Source organism: Artibeus jamaicensis, unplaced genomic scaffold (assembly GCF_021234435.1).
Source record: "Artibeus jamaicensis isolate MK-2021 breed Jamaican fruit bat unplaced genomic scaffold, CSHL_Jam_final contig_956, whole genome shotgun sequence".
Taxonomy (NCBI): domain Eukaryota; kingdom Metazoa; phylum Chordata; class Mammalia; order Chiroptera; family Phyllostomidae; genus Artibeus; species Artibeus jamaicensis.
Window position 1 is genome coordinate 1526783 of NW_026522021.1, and position 18110 is coordinate 1544892.

An 18110-nucleotide genomic window follows, 5' to 3' on the forward strand; every position below is an offset into this window, starting at 1 on the left:
TCTGCCCCCGGACTAGGCAGGGCTGTGGCAAAGGCCCGCCTCCGCGTCTCGTCGGACCCGCAAGTGGTCACTTCCCCTCTCGGGGTTTCAGTTTCCTCAAGTGTCTAGTGAGCGGTGGGCTGGGTTGTCTCTGACCAAAGTCCTCAGCTCCTGCTCACCCGCCCGAGCCCCCGCCCCTCTTTCCGCCTCGCGGCCCAGCGGCCTCTCCGCCGGCACCGCGCAGTCCGCGCGCCGGCGTCCAGAGACAATCCTTGCCCTGTCTGGGGCGCCGGCATCTAGAGTTTTCTGTAGCCTCCGGCTACGCCTTTTTTCCAGGGCGGAGCCCCGGCCCTGCTCCTCCTGGGTCTCACTGCAGCCCCAGATCACCTTTCCTGAGGCTCCCCGCTCGGTAGTTGGGATCCAGGCACGCAGCGGGATCCTGGTGCCGGCCTGTGTGCGGTCTCGGCCAGGTTCCCGCGATGGCCTCCTGGGGCCTGGGACTCCGGCTCCTGCTGCTGTTTCTGCTACTGCTGCTGCTACCGCCACCTCCTGAGGCTGCGGCCTCGGCCTCGGACCGTCCCCGGGGTGGCCACCCAGTCAACCCAGGTGAAACCCCCAGGGAGTGCCGGGTGAGCTCCGGTCTAACGTGTCTTCTGGCTGGGGCTTAGGGGAAGTTGGGGCGGCGGGGGACAGTCTCTCCCCTGCCCAGCGTGCTCCTTGGGACGGAACTACTCGCTCCTCACCCTGAACTGTTTTCATCCTCCCCCTTTTAATTGACCCCGAATCCTGGGTGTCACTCCCATAGTTCTCACTGGGGTCGAAGTTGCTCAGGGGAAAGATTTTAAGAGGGAATGGGAAAAAAGAAGCAAGGGACTTTAGCAGAGTTTGAGGGAGGGGGAGGGGGGTCTGAGGTGAGTGGAGCACGTGGGGCAGTGAGCTGGATGAGTGGGTCCCGACTGCCAATTCTCAACTGGTGACAGAGAAGTTGCTAGTGATCACCGTGGCCACAGCCGAGAACGAGGGGTACCGGCGTTTCCTACAATCAGCGGAATTCTTCAACTACACAGTGCGGGTGAGAGGAATGCCTTTGCGGCGCTAGGAGGTTGGGATGGGTGGCTTCCAGCTGGAGGAGTGGGCAGAGGGCTGGATGCCTGGGGCCCTACGGTGAGCCTGGGCAGCTGAATCCTTCCCTGGCATGGTGGATCTCCCCCACAGACCCTGGGCCTGGGAGAGGAGTGGCGAGGGGGTGATGTGGCCCGAACCGTTGGTGGAGGGCAGAAGGTCAGGTGGCTAAAGAAGGAAATGGAGAAATATGCAGACCAGGAGGATATGGTCATCATGTTTGTGGACAGGTAAAGAGGCTGGAGATGGGGAGAAATGGGTGGGGCAAACAAGAGGAAGGAGGTGAGGATACTGAGGGTCTTAGCGGCTGTCTGTTCATCCTGCCCTTCCTTGCCAGCTATGATGTGATTTTGGCTGGCAGCCCCTCAGAGCTGCTGAAGAAGTTCCTTCAGAGTGGCAGCCGCCTGCTGTTCTCTGCGGAGAGCTTCTGCTGGCCTGAGTGGGGGCTGGCAGAGCAGTACCCTGAGGTGGGCACAGGGAAGCGCTTCCTCAACTCTGGTGGTGAGTGGCAGAGTGCCTGAAGCAGAGGGGCTAAGAGTGTGGGGTCTGGAGTGTTCCAGGTGCCTAGGAGCCAGAGAGGGAGTGAGGACAGATTTATGGGACCATGGGAGTCTTTGAATCAGCACCTCCCTGCTCCCACAGGATTCATTGGCTTCGCTCCTACCATCCACCAAATTGTCCGCCAGTGGAAATACAAGGACGATGATGATGATCAGCTGTTCTATACTCGACTCTACCTGGACCCAGGACTGCGGGTAGGGACAGACAGAGGAGGGGTGACCACTTGCAGCCCTGTGGGCATGGCAGACCCCAGGCTGAATGGGAGAGAAGGGGTAAAGGGGTTCGGAGGAAGATGTAAAGAGAAAAGAGTGAGACATGATGTCTCACCCCTTCTTGAATTAACTGCCCCATCTCATTCCACCCAGGAGAAACTCAGCCTTAATCTGGATCATAAATCACGGATCTTTCAGAACCTCAATGGGGCGTTAGGTGAGCAAAAAGGCAATCAGAACGGGAAATAGAGAGGCTGCTGGGGTCCAGAATTAGGGAGGAGCTCCTGGTGGAACTGGGGTGGTCCTCCACTCACCTTTATGTTAACTTTATTAAACATCGGAATGGCTGGTAGGTAAAGTTGCACAGTGCTAACAGTAGTAAAAGCAGTGGCCATGATACTAACACCTATGAAAATACTATGTGTCAGGGCCCTGGGCCAGGGGGCTTTACTTCTGTAATTTCATTAACACAGCAATCTGACAAAGGAGGCCTGGGGTCTGTGGTTATCTACCTCTTACAGATGAGAAAACTGCCTCTCTGAGGGGCTAGTGGCTTGCCCAGGTCACACCAGTAGTAAGTGGAGGGGGTCACCAGGAGGTTATCAGAGAAGCTAGATTCCCTCCTATTTAGAAGCATCTGCTGCTCGGCAACTTCAAGAGTGAGGGAGTCTAAATCCTGACCTTTCTTCCCCAGATGAGGTGGTTTTAAAGTTTGATCGGAATCGTGTACGAATACGGAATGTGGCCTATGACACGCTTCCTGTTGTGGTGCATGGGAATGGTCCCACCAAGGTGCCCCAGTGACTCACACCCTCAGCCCCATACCTGGTCCCTGCCCCTTACCCTGTCCCAGGCTTGGTCCCACAACCTCTGTCCCTGACCCAGACCTCATCCTAGCCCCAAGGTACCTCCAACCCTTCTGAGCACTTGGTCCTCCCCAGCCCCAGCCACAGAGGTGCTATGGGAGTTCTAAGTGTCCGCTGCTCCCTCACTTCCTTGTTCCTGTTTGCCTACCTGGTCTACCTCATGTTCCGTCCTGGACTCCTCAGTCTCAGCCTCTCTTTCTGTCTCTCCCAACAGCTCCAGCTGAATTACCTGGGAAACTATGTCCCCAATGGCTGGACTCCTGGGGGAGGCTGTGGCTTCTGTGACCAGAATCAGAGGACACTCCCGGGGGGGCAGGTGAGGAGCGGTAGGGCAGGAGAACACATTGAAGCAGGGGATGCAGGGAGAGCGTACTGGATAGCAGTGGGGGGCTGAGCTCCGGAATCCCCAAACCTGGCCACGTGGGTGGAAGAAGTCAGACCAGGTAGGGGTTCTGGACTTTCCTCTGAGCCCTGTCATGTGTCTTCCAGCCTCCCCCCCGGGTGCTTCTGGCTGTGTTTGTAGAACAACCTACCCCATTCCTGCCCCGCTTCCTGCAACGGCTGATGCTCCTGGACTATCCCCCGGACAGGATCACCCTTTTCCTGCATAACAACGTAAGACACCCTGGCAGCCTCCCCATATGGCCTTCCCGAGGTACCTGCCCAGACGGACTCCTGCTCCCCCCACTCCAGATTGCTTCCTACACCCTGTTCACTCGCCTCCTCTCCTCTCCATCGCACCCCTTAGGTGCCACCTTTTCTGCCATCTCAGCACCCTCTCCCATTTCCTCCCATCTCCAGGAGGTATACCACGAGCCCCACATTGCAGACTCCTGGCCTCAGCTCCAGGACCACTTCTCAGCAGTGAAGCTGGTGGGGCCAGAAGAGGCCCTGACTCCAGGCGAGGCCAGGGACATGGCCATGTGAGTGAAACCTGGACAGGGAGGACTGGTAGGGGAGAAAGGGGTGGGAGGGGGTGAGGCTGCCACCTGCTGCACCACCCTTCCCTCGCCATCCACCCTCCAGCTTTTCCACGGCCCCCACAGTGCTGCCCGCCCAGCATTCTGCCCCTCCCTTGCCCTTCTTCCACAGACTAGATAACCTGGGGGTTCCAGAGTGGGGGAGTTTCTCCCCCTCTGCAGTCCCCTCCCTCCCCCACCTGCTTCAATTTCAGTTCCTTTGTCTGTTGGTCTGTGCCCACCAGGGATAGCTGTCGGCAGGACCCCAAGTGTGAATTCTACTTCAGCCTAGATGCTGATGCCGTCATTACCAACCAGCAGACCCTGCGCATCCTCATTGAAGAGAACAGGTTACTTTCCTGGCTTAGCCAAAGGGCCTCCAAGTAGTCCCCCAGAAGCCCCCTGCTCCTTCCCTGGGCATGGGGCTCTCCTCTGCCCACTCCTCACCTCCCCCTGTTCATAGGAAGGTCATAGCACCCATGCTGTCCCGCCACGGGAAGCTGTGGTCCAACTTCTGGGGAGCCCTGAGCGCTGATGAGTACTACGCTCGCTCTGAGGACTATGTGGAGCTGGTGCAGCGGAAGCGAGTGTGAGTCCTGCCAGGGCTGCTGCCCTCTCGTCCTCCCACCTGGTCCTGAACAGTCTCAGGGATCTGGTATGGCTCTGATCGGGGGTAGGAGCTGGCTGTGGAGCGGGACACGAGAGGGTTGCGACTAGCAGTGCTTAGCAGAGGAAGTGAGAGGGCTCCCTGGCTCAGAGAGTGGGGTGCCCTGAGGGGAGGGCCTCCAAGGCTGAACTGGGCAGAATTGTGGGGGCCACCCGCCTTGCTGACCCTAGTGTGGGTACCTCCAGGAGCGTGTGGAATGTGCCCTACATTTCCCAGGCATATGTGATCCGAGGGGAGACCCTAAGGACAGAGCTGCCCCAGAGGGAGGTGTTTTCGGGCAGCGACACTGACCCAGACATGGCCTTCTGTAAGAGCCTGCGGGAGAAGGTGAGCGGGGCAGTCGGGCCCAGTGCTGGGAGGAGCCGAGACCCTTGTGTCTCCTTCTCACGTCCTCTCTCCACTCCAGGGCATCTTCCTCCATCTCAGCAATCAGCAGGAGTTCGGCCGACTCCTGGCCACTTCCCGTTACGACACAGACCACCTGCATCCCGACCTCTGGCAGATCTTTGACAACCCCGTAGTGAGTAGTGGGCCCCTCGCTCAAAGAATGTGAGTGCCCTTCACTGTAGGAGGGTGCACGTGGGCACGCACACCCTTGCGGGACCTGCTGCTGCCCAGGGAGGGGCTGTCCAGGTGCTGGGGCTTCCTGGGTGGGACCGGATGAAGCACAGAGACACACATGGAGGTGTGCTCCCCTGCTTCTCCCCAGGACTGGAAGGAGCAGTACATTCACGAGAACTACAGCCGGGCCCTTGAAGGGGAGGGGCTCGTGGAACAGGTAAGCCCCACTCAGGATTCCCGACTGTCCCGGTGGCTGTCACCCACTTGGGCCCACTGCTCGGATTAGTGGTTCCCAGCCTGACTTCCCCCAGGTGCCTTAGGGTTTGCTGCTTGGGCAGGATGAAGGCAAAGGCTGAGCAGATGGGCTTTCAGCCCCCGTAGTAGTCAGTGAGCCTCTCTTGTCTACTGGGTACATTGGTACTACAGGCAAAATGCCATATGTTTTTTAGATTTTTTAAATTTATTTATCTTTAGAAAGGAAGGGAAGGAGAAAAATATCAATGTATGATTGCCTCCCTGCTGGGAACTGGCCTGCAACCCAGGCATGTGCCCTGACTGGGAATCAAACCGCGATCATGTAGTTCGCAGGCCTGCGCTCATCCACTGAGCTACACCAGCCAGGGCAAAAATGCCATTTTTATAAAGAAGTCTGAAAAGCACCATCCCAGAATCTGCGGCCCAGGACTCTCTTGCCGTTTATGCTGTGTTCTCGGTGCTGTTCCCTCCATGTCTGGCCCACCCTCTCCTGGCCGAGCCCTGGCCACAACCCACCCCATGCTCTGATCCGTTCCCCTAGCTTCTCTCAGCTCCCGGCTTCCCTTTCTGCTCCCCGCTTTTTCTCTCCTTCATTGGCTGCCCGTCCCCTCCCTGAGTGTCTCTCCCCGTTGTTCTTCCCTGGCTGTTCTCAGCCGTGCCCAGATGTGTACTGGTTCCCTCTGCTGTCGGACCAAATGTGTGATGAGCTGGTAGAGGAGATGGAGCACTATGGCCAGTGGTCGGGAGGCCGGCACGAGGTGAGAGGGGCTGGAGCCGGGCGGGGCGGGGCCTTCTAGGAAGAGCGAGGTGCTGGGTCTGTGTGATGGAGGGAAAGTAGTACCTGGAGAGTGGGGACAGAGGGAAGTCCCCAGTGGGGAGAGGACCCGTAAGGGTCACAACCTCATTGATTTATTCATTCAGGAAATCCTTACTGGGCCAGCGCTGGGTGCCAGCCACAGACCTAGGTTGTGCAGATGCGCTGGGTGCCAGCCACAGACCTAGGTTGTGCAGATGCGCTGGGTGCCAGCCACAGACCTAGGTTGTGCAGATGCGCTGGTGGGCTGTGCAGGTTGTACTCGCCCTCTCCGCCGCGCCGTTGTTAGCAGCAGCAGCCCAGGCTACTATGGGAGCCGGAGGAGGGGCCCCTGGCCCAGACATGATGTGGGGAAGCCAAGGGGCTTCGCAGAAGAGGTAACGTCTTAGCTCAGACTTGAAGAGACTGTAAGAGCAAGTCAAGCTAAGAAGCAGTTGAGGCTGTTGCAGACGAGGGAACACAGGCTTTAAGGCCTGGGAGCAAGAGAAGCAGGGCATGGGACAGGGGCTGGCACTACTGTCAGGGGCTCAGTTCCCACTGTGCACAGGACTCCAGACTGGCCGGAGGCTACGAGAACGTGCCCACTGTGGACATCCACATGAAGCAGGTGGGCTATGAGGACCAGTGGCTGCAGCTGCTGAGGACATACGTGGGGCCCATGACCGAGAAGCTATTCCCAGGCTACCACACCAAGGTGGGCTGCCGCTCCTGCTACCCTTGCCCCTTCAAACTTCCCACACCCCGGTGCAAACTGGGAGTTTCCACGCAGCACTCGTGTGTCCCCTATAGCATTTGGGGTCCCATGGAAAGAAATACCACAGGAGAGCCGCCCCAGAGGGAGCCTGCCCAGCCCCTACAGCCACTCCCACTCCCTGGACAGGGGCTGTCACCTCCTTAGAAGGGTCCCTCAACCTGAGGGTCATCCCTCCACCCTCATTTCTTGTGTCCCCCCAGACCCGGGCAGTGATGAACTTTGTGGTCCGCTACCGGCCAGATGAACAGCCCTCTCTACGGCCGCATCATGATTCATCCACCTTTACTCTCAATGTTGCCCTTAACCACAAGGGCCTGGATTATGAGGTGCGCCCCTAGTGTCTTCCTGTTTCAGTGTACCACCAGGGTCCCTACACACACTCTCTCTCTCTCTCTCTCATCCACTGGGACCCTGTGTCTGCCTCTTACTGGGACCCTGTGTCTGCCCCACACGCAGCCCTCAGTCACCCTCCCTGCCCTCAGCCTGCACCCTGCGCATTCCCCGGTTTCTTCACTGGTACCCTCTCTCGGATCGCTTCTAGGCTGGCGTCCTCCTCCTTCCTCCTGTGTCTCCCCAAACCCCCTGCCTCCCCCCTCCTTTATCTTTTTGATCTGCCTCATGTGTCCTTGTATCTGTCTGTTGCCAACCCCATATCTTCTCACTGTCCCCTTCTGTCCCCTTCCCAGGGAGGTGGCTGCCGCTTCCTGCGCTATGACTGTGTGATCTCAGCCCCTCGGAAGGGCTGGGGGCTCCTGCACCCTGGCCGTCTCACCCACTACCACGAGGGGCTGCCCACCACGAGGGGCACTCGCTACATCATGGTGTCCTTTGTCGACCCCTGACGTTCAGCCACTCTACCAAACCTCTCCTGCCATCGTGCCTTCTTGTGCCCTACTCCCCGAGGGCACCCGTCTGGCTCCTTGCTCACTGAGTGTGCGTCCGGTGTGTCTGGGACTGAATGTCTCACCCCCGTGTCTCCCACACCACACAGCTGTCTCAGGAAGCTCCTGGAGCCCACTTGAGCCTCCCCTCAGCCCCTGAGGGTTCGTGGAGAAAGAGTTTCTGGGGGAGGTTCCCCATGTGATAATTTATTGTTTCTTAGCCTCACTCCCAATAAAGGAGGATTTGTAATTCTTGAATCCATTTATTGTCTTTCACCTACCTGTTGACCTTGAACCCCTCCTGCCATCTGGAGTAGAAAGAGACTGGAGTTACTCCAGAGAAAAAGAACCTATTGACCAAGCTGGGGAATTACCTCAGAAGGGCCAAACCAAAAAGACCTCACTGTCAGTTTCAGTGGAAGGTCACCCCCGCCCAGCCCCCACACACTTCTCCCTGATTCTCTCATCACTTGATGGCATTTCTCCTTGACATTAAGGGTGGAGTAGCATGTCCACGAGCTGGGCTTCAGGGAAGGTGCTCAGAGAAGGAAGGCTCCTTGGAGGCACGTGTCCTAGGAGGGAAGGCAGGCTGGGGCCTTAACTGCCTCTGGGGAGACCTGAGCTTTTTGTCGTGGGGTGTCAGGAAAGGGAAAGCCCTCGTGGGTCATTCCAAGGAAAACTTCCTGGAAGAGGAATATGAAGTAGCCCTGGAAAAGAGACCTCACAACTTGCGAAGTAACAAAAGCATTTACACTTTTATTTATTATTTTTCAAAGATTTTATTTATTCTTGGAGAGAGGGGAAGGGAGGGAAAAAGGGAGAGAAACATCGATGTGAGAGAGAAACACCGATCCGCTGCCTCTCACAGGTGCCCCAAACTGGGATGACCTGGGAGCCAACCCGCGTTGCGGGCATGCACCCTGACCTGGAATTGAACGGGTGCCTTTTTGCTTTGCTGAACAGTGCCCAACCAATTGAGCCACACTGGCCAGAGTCCAAAGTGTTTACACTTTTACTTTCTTTTTTTTAAGTTTATTTATTTTAGGGAGAGGGGAAGGGAGGGAGAAAGAGGAGAGTGTGGCTGCCCCTCACGCGCCCCCCACTGGGGACCCAGCCAGCAACCCAGACATGTGCCCTGACCGGGAATTGAACCTGTGACCCCTTGATTCACAGGCTGGCGCTCAATCCACTGAGCCACATCAGCCAGGGTCGAAAGTGTTTATATTATTAAATGGTTGAAAGAAACAAAATCATATTTTGTGACAGGTGGAAATGATATGACATTCAAATTTCAATGTCCCAAATGAAATGTTGGAACCACACCTCACCACCCACAGATGAGACCTGAGAGCAAGTCTTGCCTCCAGCCTCTAGGGGGCTGTCAAGCTCTTGCCAAGACCCCTCCACCCGGGAACCCTGAGAACAGCAGGCTGTGCCTGCCCCTTCAGCTTGGTCTTTCCCAGCCTTGTACCAACCAGCCTACCTTACTGAATTTATCTCCCAACTGTTCCCTTGCAGAAAAAGCCTTTTAAAAACCAAGAAGTCCTGTTCACCTGATCCTGGACATTTCCTACCTCCTGCCTGGACCCCCCAGGAAAAGTTCCCTAAGAAGCCTTCCTTCCTGGGGGCATGTGGGGTCAGTCACCAGAGTGCATGGGTCACCTTACCATGTGGACTGAGCACTTCTCTGGCCAGACTTTTAAGTTCATCTCACCCTGGCCCCACCCCCAACCCTGCCTTCATCTCATGCCCTGTAGATGGAAGTGGGCTAAGTAGGGGCAGAAGAAAACACCTCCTGGTGAGGTCCTGGATGAGGAAGGCTGCACGAGAATGGGACAGAAAGTGTGGCTCCGCCTGAGCAGTGGGTCCTGGGCATTGGGAGCTGGCTCATCCTGTCCCCTCCAGGGGGTGCGTTTCCCCACAGAGCCTCTCCCAGCACCAGGCACCCAGCACAAGGACTGCAGTGATGAGCACATTACTCACCTCTTGTTGCTTACAGTTTAGGGGAGACCTTCATCAGGAAATCACTGTGATGGAGGGAAAATATGCTACACTAGGAGAGCAGCAACAGAGACCCCTGATGGTGTGTGCATCAGACTCTCCTGACACGGCGCACTCCCTCTGCCAGCGCATCCTGTCCCTAACAAGGCCTGACCTCAGGAGACACTATGTTACTGCAGCCTAACACATTGGAGTTTTATCAGAGCTTGACAAACCTAGAGAAAGGGCAGTGTCCAACTCGGCCCCCTCTACCTACCCTGAGCAGCCTGCAGGGAGCACACAGCCCAGGGCACAGGCTCACTCAACCACCAAGACCTTAGTCTTAGGCCTGTAGAATGCGTCCCCTTCCTCACGCCTTCCCACCACATCACTAAAGGCCTATTTTACCTAGTACATTATGTCTGGCTTTCAACAACAACAAAAAAATGTTTTTCAAATACAGGACTGGCCCTGGCTGGTGTGGCTCAGTGGATTGAGTGCTGGCCTGCAAAGCAACGGGTCACTGGTTTGATTCCCAGTCAGGGCACACGCCTTGGGTGTGGGCTTGGTCCCCAGTAGGGGGCGTGCAAGAGGCAACCAGTAGATGTATCTCCTGCACATTGACGTTTCTCTCCCTCTAAAAGTAAGTAAATAAAATCTTTAACCACAAAGTCAAAAATATATATATAGGACATACTAAAGTTTGAAGAGGCAGCGACATCACAACCAGAGTCAGGTATAGTAGTGATGTTGGCATTTAGTGCACCTGGAATTTGGAGGAAGGAAGGAAGGAAGGAAGGAAGGAAGGAAGGAAGGAAGGAAGGAAGGAAGGAAGGAAGGAAGGAAGGAAGGAGAAAGAAAAGAAAAAAGAGAAGAGAAGAGAAGCGAAGAGAAGCGAAGAGAAAAGAAAAGAAAAGAAAAGAAAAGAAAAGAAAAGAAAAGAAAAGAAAAGAAAAGAAAAGAAAAGAAAAGAAAAGAAAAGAAAAGAAAAGAAAAGAAAAGAAAAGAAAAGAAAAGAGTGACATTCCCTGACCTGGAGAAGGTGCCAGCTCCCACAGACCTCTGGTCATTGCTGCGTAGGGCCATGGTGATAGTGAGGACTGGCTCCGGCCCACTTGGAGGGCGTGCCCGCTGTGAGTGGGCCCTCTGGAGGGGCTCACTGATCCTATGATTTACCCACAAAGTCCTTCCCTCTGGAGGGGCTCTGCACCCAGTCCTAGGCTGACTAAGGGGTTTTCAAGTGGCTCTCACTTGCACTGGGAGCCCTGTTATTCACAGTACACAGCACTCTGGAAACATGCCTCCCCCTCCCCATCCTTTCCCAGTCACTGTCCCAAACCTCCACTAGCTGGCTCTTGCCAGAGAGGGGAAGGTCCTGACAGCCACAAAGTCCAAACACCTTCCTCAAACTCACTCCACCACCCCCACCCTGCTTTTTCCCAGAGCTCTGGTAGTGGGGCTCAGCAGAGCCTAGTGGGCCAGTCAGCAAAGGAGACGTAACTGGGGTGGAACCAGGGCTAGGAGTCAAGGCCAATGGGTTGGGCCAAAAGGAGTGTGTTTAAGAGCCCAAGGTGGCCCCTGTGCAGCTCCCCTCTACAAAATGCCAGCCTCTTGCAGCCACTTCCACAGGTGTCTCCAAGTGTTTGCTGTCCTGCAATGGGTCTCCTCCTTCTTGGCGCTGGGTGAGTCCTTGAACCAAACCTCCTCACACACACCTGGAGCTCTGCTTCCCCATTACAACAAGGAAGGGAGGCGGAGCAGGATCTCCAGGGTCCTTGAAGGAGTGCAAACGAATTAGGTGGGACAGGAGAGGGGTCAAAGAGGAAACCTGGGACTTAAACGCCTGGGTCCTGAAACCCCCTTTCCCATTCTCCAGCCCAGGTGTGCTTGGCCCTGCTGCTCCTTGCACTACTAGGTGGGGCCTGGACCCTAGCGTTCCTCTACCTGGTCTGGCTCTGTGGAGACAGGGACACCCCACAGGCAGGAGGTCATCGATCTGCCTGGGTCCGCAACTGGGCCACCTGGAGACACTTCCGGGACTACTTCCCCATCTCGGTGAGGGTCCCCAGGAACCGGGAGTCATGTTGGGGTCCTGTTGGAGACAGAATAGACACTTCCGACCGTCATTCCCAAAAGTCCAATCTCCTCGTCTGGGTTGGGTGTTCACCCTCTGCCCCCCAGCTGGTTAAAACCGCGGAGTTGGATCCCTCCCACAACTATCTCTTCGGCTTCCATCCTCAAGGCATCCTGGTCATTGGAGCCTTCAGCAACTTCTGCAGAGAGGCCACAAGCTTCTCACGCACCTTCCCCGGCCTCTGCCCGCACCTGCTCATGCTACCCTGTTGGTTTCATCTACCTCTCTTCCGGGACTACATCATGTGTAGTGGTGAGGAGTGGGGAGCCCCAGCTCTGGAGCCCTAATCCCTGCTGTCACCTCTTACCTCCATTCCTCCCGTGGGCGGGGCGGCACTTCTGGTCCCAGCACTATCCGCCCCTCCTCTCCCTCCTCTCCTCTGGAAGACACAGGCATCGGCCGCCCCCCAACCCCACTTCCCCAGCTTCTGCCTTTCCCCAGGTTTGGTGTCCTCCGCCAAAGCTCGCGCCGCTTATCTGCTGTCCCGGCCTGGGGGCGGCCAGGTGGCCGTCCTGGCTGTAGGAGGGCCCCTGGAGTCACTGGAGGCAAAGCCTGGAGCGTTGAGTCTCCGAATCCGGAATCAGAAGGGATTTGTCAAGTTGGCGCTGGAACACGGGTGAGGAAGCGCCGGCGGCCCGAGGGGCACACCCTGGATTACCCTGTGAAGGAGCAGAACAGCGTGCGCCCTGGGCCCAGAGTCAGGTGTGCCTCTACTCGCCCAGGGCCTCTCTGGTGCCTGTCTTCTCTTTTGGGGAGAACGAGCTCTTCCAGCAGTTCCCGAACCCACCCGGCTCCTGGGTGCGGAGGGCTCAGGAAGCGCTGCAGTGGGTGCTAGCGTGGCCCTGCTGCTGTTCCACCTGTTCCACGGCCGCCTGGGCCTCCCCCTGACCTTTCGCACACCAGTCTACACCGTAGGTGAGCCAGGGCCCTCCCACTCCTTGGCCGCTCAGCCCTTGCACGCGTCCCCCTGGATGGCCGCTGGTTGGGGCCCGTAACCCTGGCTGTGTGGGACACGCAGGCCTCGCCCCCGTGGCTGACCTTTGACAACCGCTGGGGCCGTGACCTCTATTCCCGACGGGTTGCTGCAGGCGGGAGGGAAGGGGAGAGGCAGTCCCAGCGACCGCTGTCTCCCCATCCGCTCACAGTAGGGGCCCCAATCCCGGTGCAGCGGAGCCCGCGGCCCAGCCGGGCACAGGTGGACGCGCTGCACGCGCTATACGTGGAGAGACTCACGCGGCTGTTCGTAAGAGCACAAGGGGCGCTACGGGTCCCGGCTGACCGGCACCTCGTCCTCACCTAGGCGCACCGCCGCCTCCCACTTCTTACTGGATGCCTCCGTGACTGGGGAAAGGGGTATTGGAATTAAAGGTGGGAACAGACAATGGGTGTTTGTGTGTTTGTGCACAGCGGGGGAGATTTGCGCGCACGCAGAAGCCCATCCCCATCTCCTACGGGCTCCTTCCCCTCCTGGCTGAAGCTCCGGTTGGCCTTGACACGCCCGGAGTCCTTCGAATAGATCCCCGGCAGGCATCAAGGGCCCGTTGGGCTCCACTCGAGCTCAGACTGCTTCGGGGGCCCTGTCCCCGAGCTCTCCAGCGTGTTCCCAGTCCGTTCCGCACATGGGTTGCCTCACCTCCCTCACACAGCCCCTCCCTCCCACCGGCCCAGCAGCCAGCCCAGGCTCACAGACTCTGGAAGCTCGAAGATCAGTCTCAGAACGGCTTGGAGACATCAGGGTCAAAGATTTCCTCATCCACAACTCCACCTGCCCGCGCGCAGGCCGGGTGGGAGGTCCCAAAGGCTCCGCCCCTGGACCAGAAAGCCCTCCCAGACACCTGCGGGAACTTTCCTCTTTTGTCCTCCGGGTGCTGGAGACCTGCTGGCAGAGGACAGCTACCGGGATAGGAGTCTCCACTTTCCTGCAGCCCTTCTGCACCATGAAAACCCAGCAGAAGCATTGGCTGGAAGTAGCGAGCACCTACCACTACGTGCTAGTTTACCTCTTCCTGGGTGCGAAGAGTGGGAGAGGCATGAGTGCCTGAGGTCTGCAGGGGGAGAAAGGACTAGGAGAAGAAAGGCTAGAGTTCCACTCACCTGGATGCCTGAGGGCCAAGAGAAGGGGAGAAGGTTGATTGGGGATGAGAGGTAGCAGGAGGATAAGATATGTGAGGGTGGAGGAAAGGAACCTGGATGAAATGACGGTTTCAAAAGCTTACTAGTTTTTCTTTCTCCTCTTTCACCCAGGTCTTTTCGCAACCCTTCTTTTATTCTGCCTCCTCTTCACATCTCTCTGGCCATTTTCTGTTCTCTACTTGGCATGGCTCTTCCTAGACCGGAACACACCCAGCCAAGGTGAGTTCTGGAAAGGGGATTGGTGCAGTGAGAAACAGCAGCTTGGTGTCCCTGGGGCTGCTTCCACCCCTGTCTCTCTGCCCCAAGGTGGAAGGCGGTTTGAGTGGGTAAGGAACTGGACAATTTGGAAACATCTAGGAGATTATTATCCTATCAAGGTAAAAGGTTACCCTCCAGAGAGACTCTCTGCTTCCTCCCTTTCCCTCCCCTCTCCCACCTATTCACCACTCCCTGTGCTGGAGCCTGAGCCCCAGCTGCCAAAGCTAAGGCAATGGGAGAGGTGATGGAATGGTGTTCAAGAGTGGGCCCCCTCTGCTCTTGACCCCATTCTAGGACCTTGAACTCTGAAGTCTGTTGGGGTGGGAGGAAACACTTTTCAATGGGTGAGCTGACTTCTATGCTTTCTTCCCCTCATTTTGCCCAACACCCCAAAGCTGGTGAAAACAGTAGAGCTGCCCCCTGACCGGAATTATGTGTTTGGCTCTCACCCACATGGGATCATGTGCATTGGAAGCATCTGTAATTTCGCCACGGAGGGCACCGGTTTCTCCCAGCTGTTTCCTGGGCTTCGGCCCTCAGTAGTTGCGCTGAACTTTCTCTTCCACCTCCCATTCTATCGTGACTACATCACATCCCTTGGTGAGTTGCCAGCTGAGTGGGAGGAGGTGCCCTCCAGCCAGGGTAGCCCCCACCCACTCAGCTCAGGGATCTGGCCTGAGCTGAAGTGGCCTGAACATGGGCCAGGTTCCCAGACAGCATCAGTGAACAGCTTTGGAGCGGTGTCCTTGCTGGAGCAGGTACCACAGGGCACAGAGACATGGGTACGGTGGAGAGGGGAGTTTGGAAGGAATGGGATGTAGTGCTCACCCTTCAGAGTCTAAAGGATAAGGTAAGGGGCTTGGGAGCCAAGGAGGAGGTAGTGACTGCCCCACCGCCTCATACCTGCAGGAATGTGTTCTGCAAACCGCCAGGCCCTGGACTTTATTCTGTCACAGCCCCAGCTTGGGCAGGCCGTGATCATCATGGTTGGGGGTGCCCAGGAGGCCCTGCATGCAATCCCAGGGGAGCATCGCCTTGTTCTCCAGAATCGCAAAGGCTTTGTGCACCTGGCACTGAGGCATGGGTGAGTGGGGTGCTGGTGCCCAGTCCAAGGCTGCTCTCTTTTTTTTTTTTTTTCAGATTTTATTTATTACTTTTATCTTTTTAAAAGTTTTATTTTGTTTTTTAGAGAGAGAGGAAGGGATGGAGAGAGAGGGGGAGAGAAACATCAGCGTGTGAGAGATTGACTCTCGCAGGCTGGTACTCAATCCACTGAGCCTCGCCAGCCAGGGTCAAGTCTGCTTTTAATGGTCAGAACTTCACAGTGTGTCTGGGGTTGCACACTCTCCATCCCTACATATCCAGCTCCCTGTGGGGTGGGTTGTGTGTTCCCAGAGTTCACACTGTGCCCTAAACCAGAAGGCGTTTGTGTCAGTGCTTGAGTGTTTACTCTGTACTAAGCACTACGTCCATTTTCCAGGCTTCCTCTCACTCCCAGAGAGTCAAGGTCATTGTACAAATAGACTCTTCAGATCAGAAGCATGGGGTTCAAATCCTTCTCTGACACTATTTGAAAAGCAAGACCTTAGTCATATATCTTTACCTGCGAAACAGAGTTAACCCCTGCCTTGAGTGATGCAGTTGTAATACCAGATGAAGAAATGTATACAGGAAGGTTCAGCACACAATCATTTCTCAGGAAATGGGAGTCTCCTCTTCCATATCTTTCTCTGTAGCTGTTGTCATTTGCTTTAAAGGCCTTGGAAAGTGGAATCATGAGGTGTGAAGAGGGGTATGCTATTCTCTGGGGTCCCAGGAGCTGCAGGCCTGACCACCACTCTTCTCTGTTGCCCCTCCTTCCCAGGGCCTCCCTGGTGCCTGTGTACTCCTTCGGGGAGAATGATATCTTCAGACATAAGGTTTTTGCCCAAGACTCCTGGCAGCACCTGTGCCAGAGCACCTTCAAGAAGTTCACGGGCTTTTCTCCTTGCATCTTCTGGGGCCGCAGTCTCTTCTCTGCTAACTTTTGTGGCTTTCTGCCCTTCCCTATGCCCATCACCACTGTGGGTGAGTCCTCATTTCCAGGGAAGAAAGCTGCCATCGGCTGTGTGGGCACAGGCCTCTCCTCACCTGTCTTCCCTCTCCCTGCAGTGGGCCGCCCCATCCCGGTGCCCCAGTGCCTTCACCCCACCGATGAGGAAGTTGACCACTACCACAAGCTCTACATGAAGGCTCTGCAGCAACTGTTTGAGGAACACAAGGAAAGCTGTGGTGTCCCTGCTTCTACTCACCTCACCATCGAGTAGCCCTGGCCCTGCTCCTGCCCCACCTCCACGCCTGAGCTCCTTCCTGATCTCAGTGCAATGAGACCCCCCCATCTACTGCCATGTCTGATCCTCCAATAAAAGCTAGTTCTCTCCCACCACTACTTTGTAGGGTCAGCTGCTTTCAGGGCTGACATTCTGGCTCTGGGAGTTAGCATGCCCAGGCATAATCAGCACCCATCCTAACGTGCTACAGAATTGCTGCCTTAGATTGGGTATTGGGACCCTAAATTCTTCTTCCAGTGAGAATTAATTCTGCTGTGTGAACTTTCATAAGTCTCTTCTCTTTGCTGAGCCCCTTCTCCCTCTGTAACTGTAGTCATCTGCTTAGCTAAGAGGCATTTGGACTAAGTTGGGGAGGGCGGCTGCGAGAGGGGTAGACCTTGAAGGATAAGCAGGATTTAGGTAAGTGGAAAAGATAGTGTGGATAGTGGGATACTACGAGAAAAGCTGAGCTTGGTCCAGGGTACCTGATAGTACAGAGAATGGAAGGACCCTAGTGGTAGAAAAGATAGTTAAGTGCATAGCTTGCTTCTGTACCCCCACCTCATCCTTGAAGTTTCCTTGGGGCTGGGAGATCTGATGAAGCAAGGATTTGTTTTACCAGCAGTAAGCCCTACTGCAAGCCCAGCACTAGGTCACCATTTACTCATTTGCTTAATAAGCGTAGGACTACTGTGAAGATTGAAGAATTCAGATTTAGGGGCTTAGAAAAGAGATTGGCAAAATGAGTCAATGAGAGTTTGCTAGCATCCTCATCATTATAGGTATGGCGTCAGTCAAATGAAACAATCAGATCAAATGGCCTGAGGGTCCTTATGTAGTCATAGAAACCACTGACTTTTGTCAGTCCTATTTGTTGACTGGCATTATGTCTGTATTTAAACAAGATTAACTTGTTCAAATGGAATTGGAATGCAACTTCTCCCACTTTCCTAAAATTTACTCAGTGAGAGAATTTTCTCTTGGATAAGAATCCAGACTTTCCCTGGGTAAGAATCTTGGCAGTTCCATGATTTACCTGGGTCATTCTCAAGTGATAAGTTCTATATTCATTTTAACTTAGTACCTAGAAATAACTAGTTCATAATCGACACTTGGATCTTCATCTAGGGGTGGGAACTATCCTCTAGCAAGGGCTGATTGCAAGTGAGCTGACTGCTTGCCCAGAAGTGGCAGTTGGAGAAGGCGGAGTAGAAAGAGGTGGGACTGACCTCTTTCCACCCCCTCACTTGCCAGCTGCTGTTACCAATCCTCATGGGGTTGAAGTGTGCAGCAGAAGAGGCAAAGGGGGGGGCACAGGTTCTTGACTGCATTCTCATAAAAAAATGTGTTCTCTGGACCTCCAGATCTTCAAAGTCTTTTTTCCTTGGTATTCTCATGGATTCTTTGAAGTTTGTTTTTTTGGTTTGGGTTTTTTTTTTTTTTAAGATTTTATTTCTTTTCAGAGAGAGGGGAAGGAAGGAAGGAAGGAAGGAAGGAAGGAAGGAAGGAAGGAAGGAAGAAGGAAGAGGAGGAGAGGAGAAGAGAAAGAAAAAAGAAAAAAAAGAAAGGAGAGAGGGAGAAAGGAAAAGGAAGGAAGGAAGGAAGGAAGGAAGGAAGGAAGGAAGGAAGGAAGAAAGGAAGGAAGGAAGAAAGGAAGAAAGAAAG

At 55.4% G+C, this 18110-nt stretch overlaps 3 protein-coding genes across 3 annotated transcripts; all 3 read left to right on the forward strand.

Moving 5' to 3' along the window:
- The first annotated feature begins 61 nt into the window (after positions 1 to 61).
- PLOD3 (procollagen-lysine,2-oxoglutarate 5-dioxygenase 3) lies at positions 62 to 7880 on the forward strand. Its single transcript, XM_037139207.2, has 19 exons — positions 62 to 585; positions 960 to 1051; positions 1195 to 1331; positions 1439 to 1602; positions 1744 to 1856; positions 2028 to 2091; positions 2569 to 2666; positions 2955 to 3056; positions 3230 to 3355; positions 3542 to 3663; positions 3945 to 4049; positions 4163 to 4288; positions 4552 to 4693; positions 4773 to 4886; positions 5076 to 5144; positions 5836 to 5940; positions 6544 to 6690; positions 6951 to 7076; positions 7437 to 7880. Exons 1-19 carry the CDS (start codon positions 459 to 461, stop codon positions 7590 to 7592), a joined length of 2235 nt encoding a protein of 744 aa, XP_036995102.2. The 5' UTR covers positions 62 to 458; the 3' UTR covers positions 7593 to 7880.
- A 3262-nt stretch (positions 7881 to 11142) lies between these two features.
- On the forward strand, positions 11143 to 13058 carry LOC119044720 (2-acylglycerol O-acyltransferase 2-B-like). Its single transcript, XM_053655320.1, is given in 7 exon segments — positions 11143 to 11293; positions 11488 to 11666; positions 11793 to 11997; positions 12187 to 12361; positions 12468 to 12577; positions 12580 to 12660; positions 12891 to 13058. Coding segments are annotated over 7 exon segments (987 nt in total). The 5' UTR covers positions 11143 to 11211; the 3' UTR covers positions 13046 to 13058.
- A 295-nt stretch (positions 13059 to 13353) lies between these two features.
- MOGAT3 (monoacylglycerol O-acyltransferase 3) lies at positions 13354 to 16618 on the forward strand. Its single transcript, XM_053655318.1, has 7 exons — positions 13354 to 13755; positions 13990 to 14097; positions 14185 to 14255; positions 14532 to 14736; positions 15046 to 15220; positions 16001 to 16203; positions 16288 to 16618. Exons 1-7 carry the CDS (start codon positions 13365 to 13367, stop codon positions 16440 to 16442), a joined length of 1308 nt encoding a protein of 435 aa, XP_053511293.1. The 5' UTR covers positions 13354 to 13364; the 3' UTR covers positions 16443 to 16618.
- Positions 16619 to 18110: the final 1492 nt, after the last annotated feature.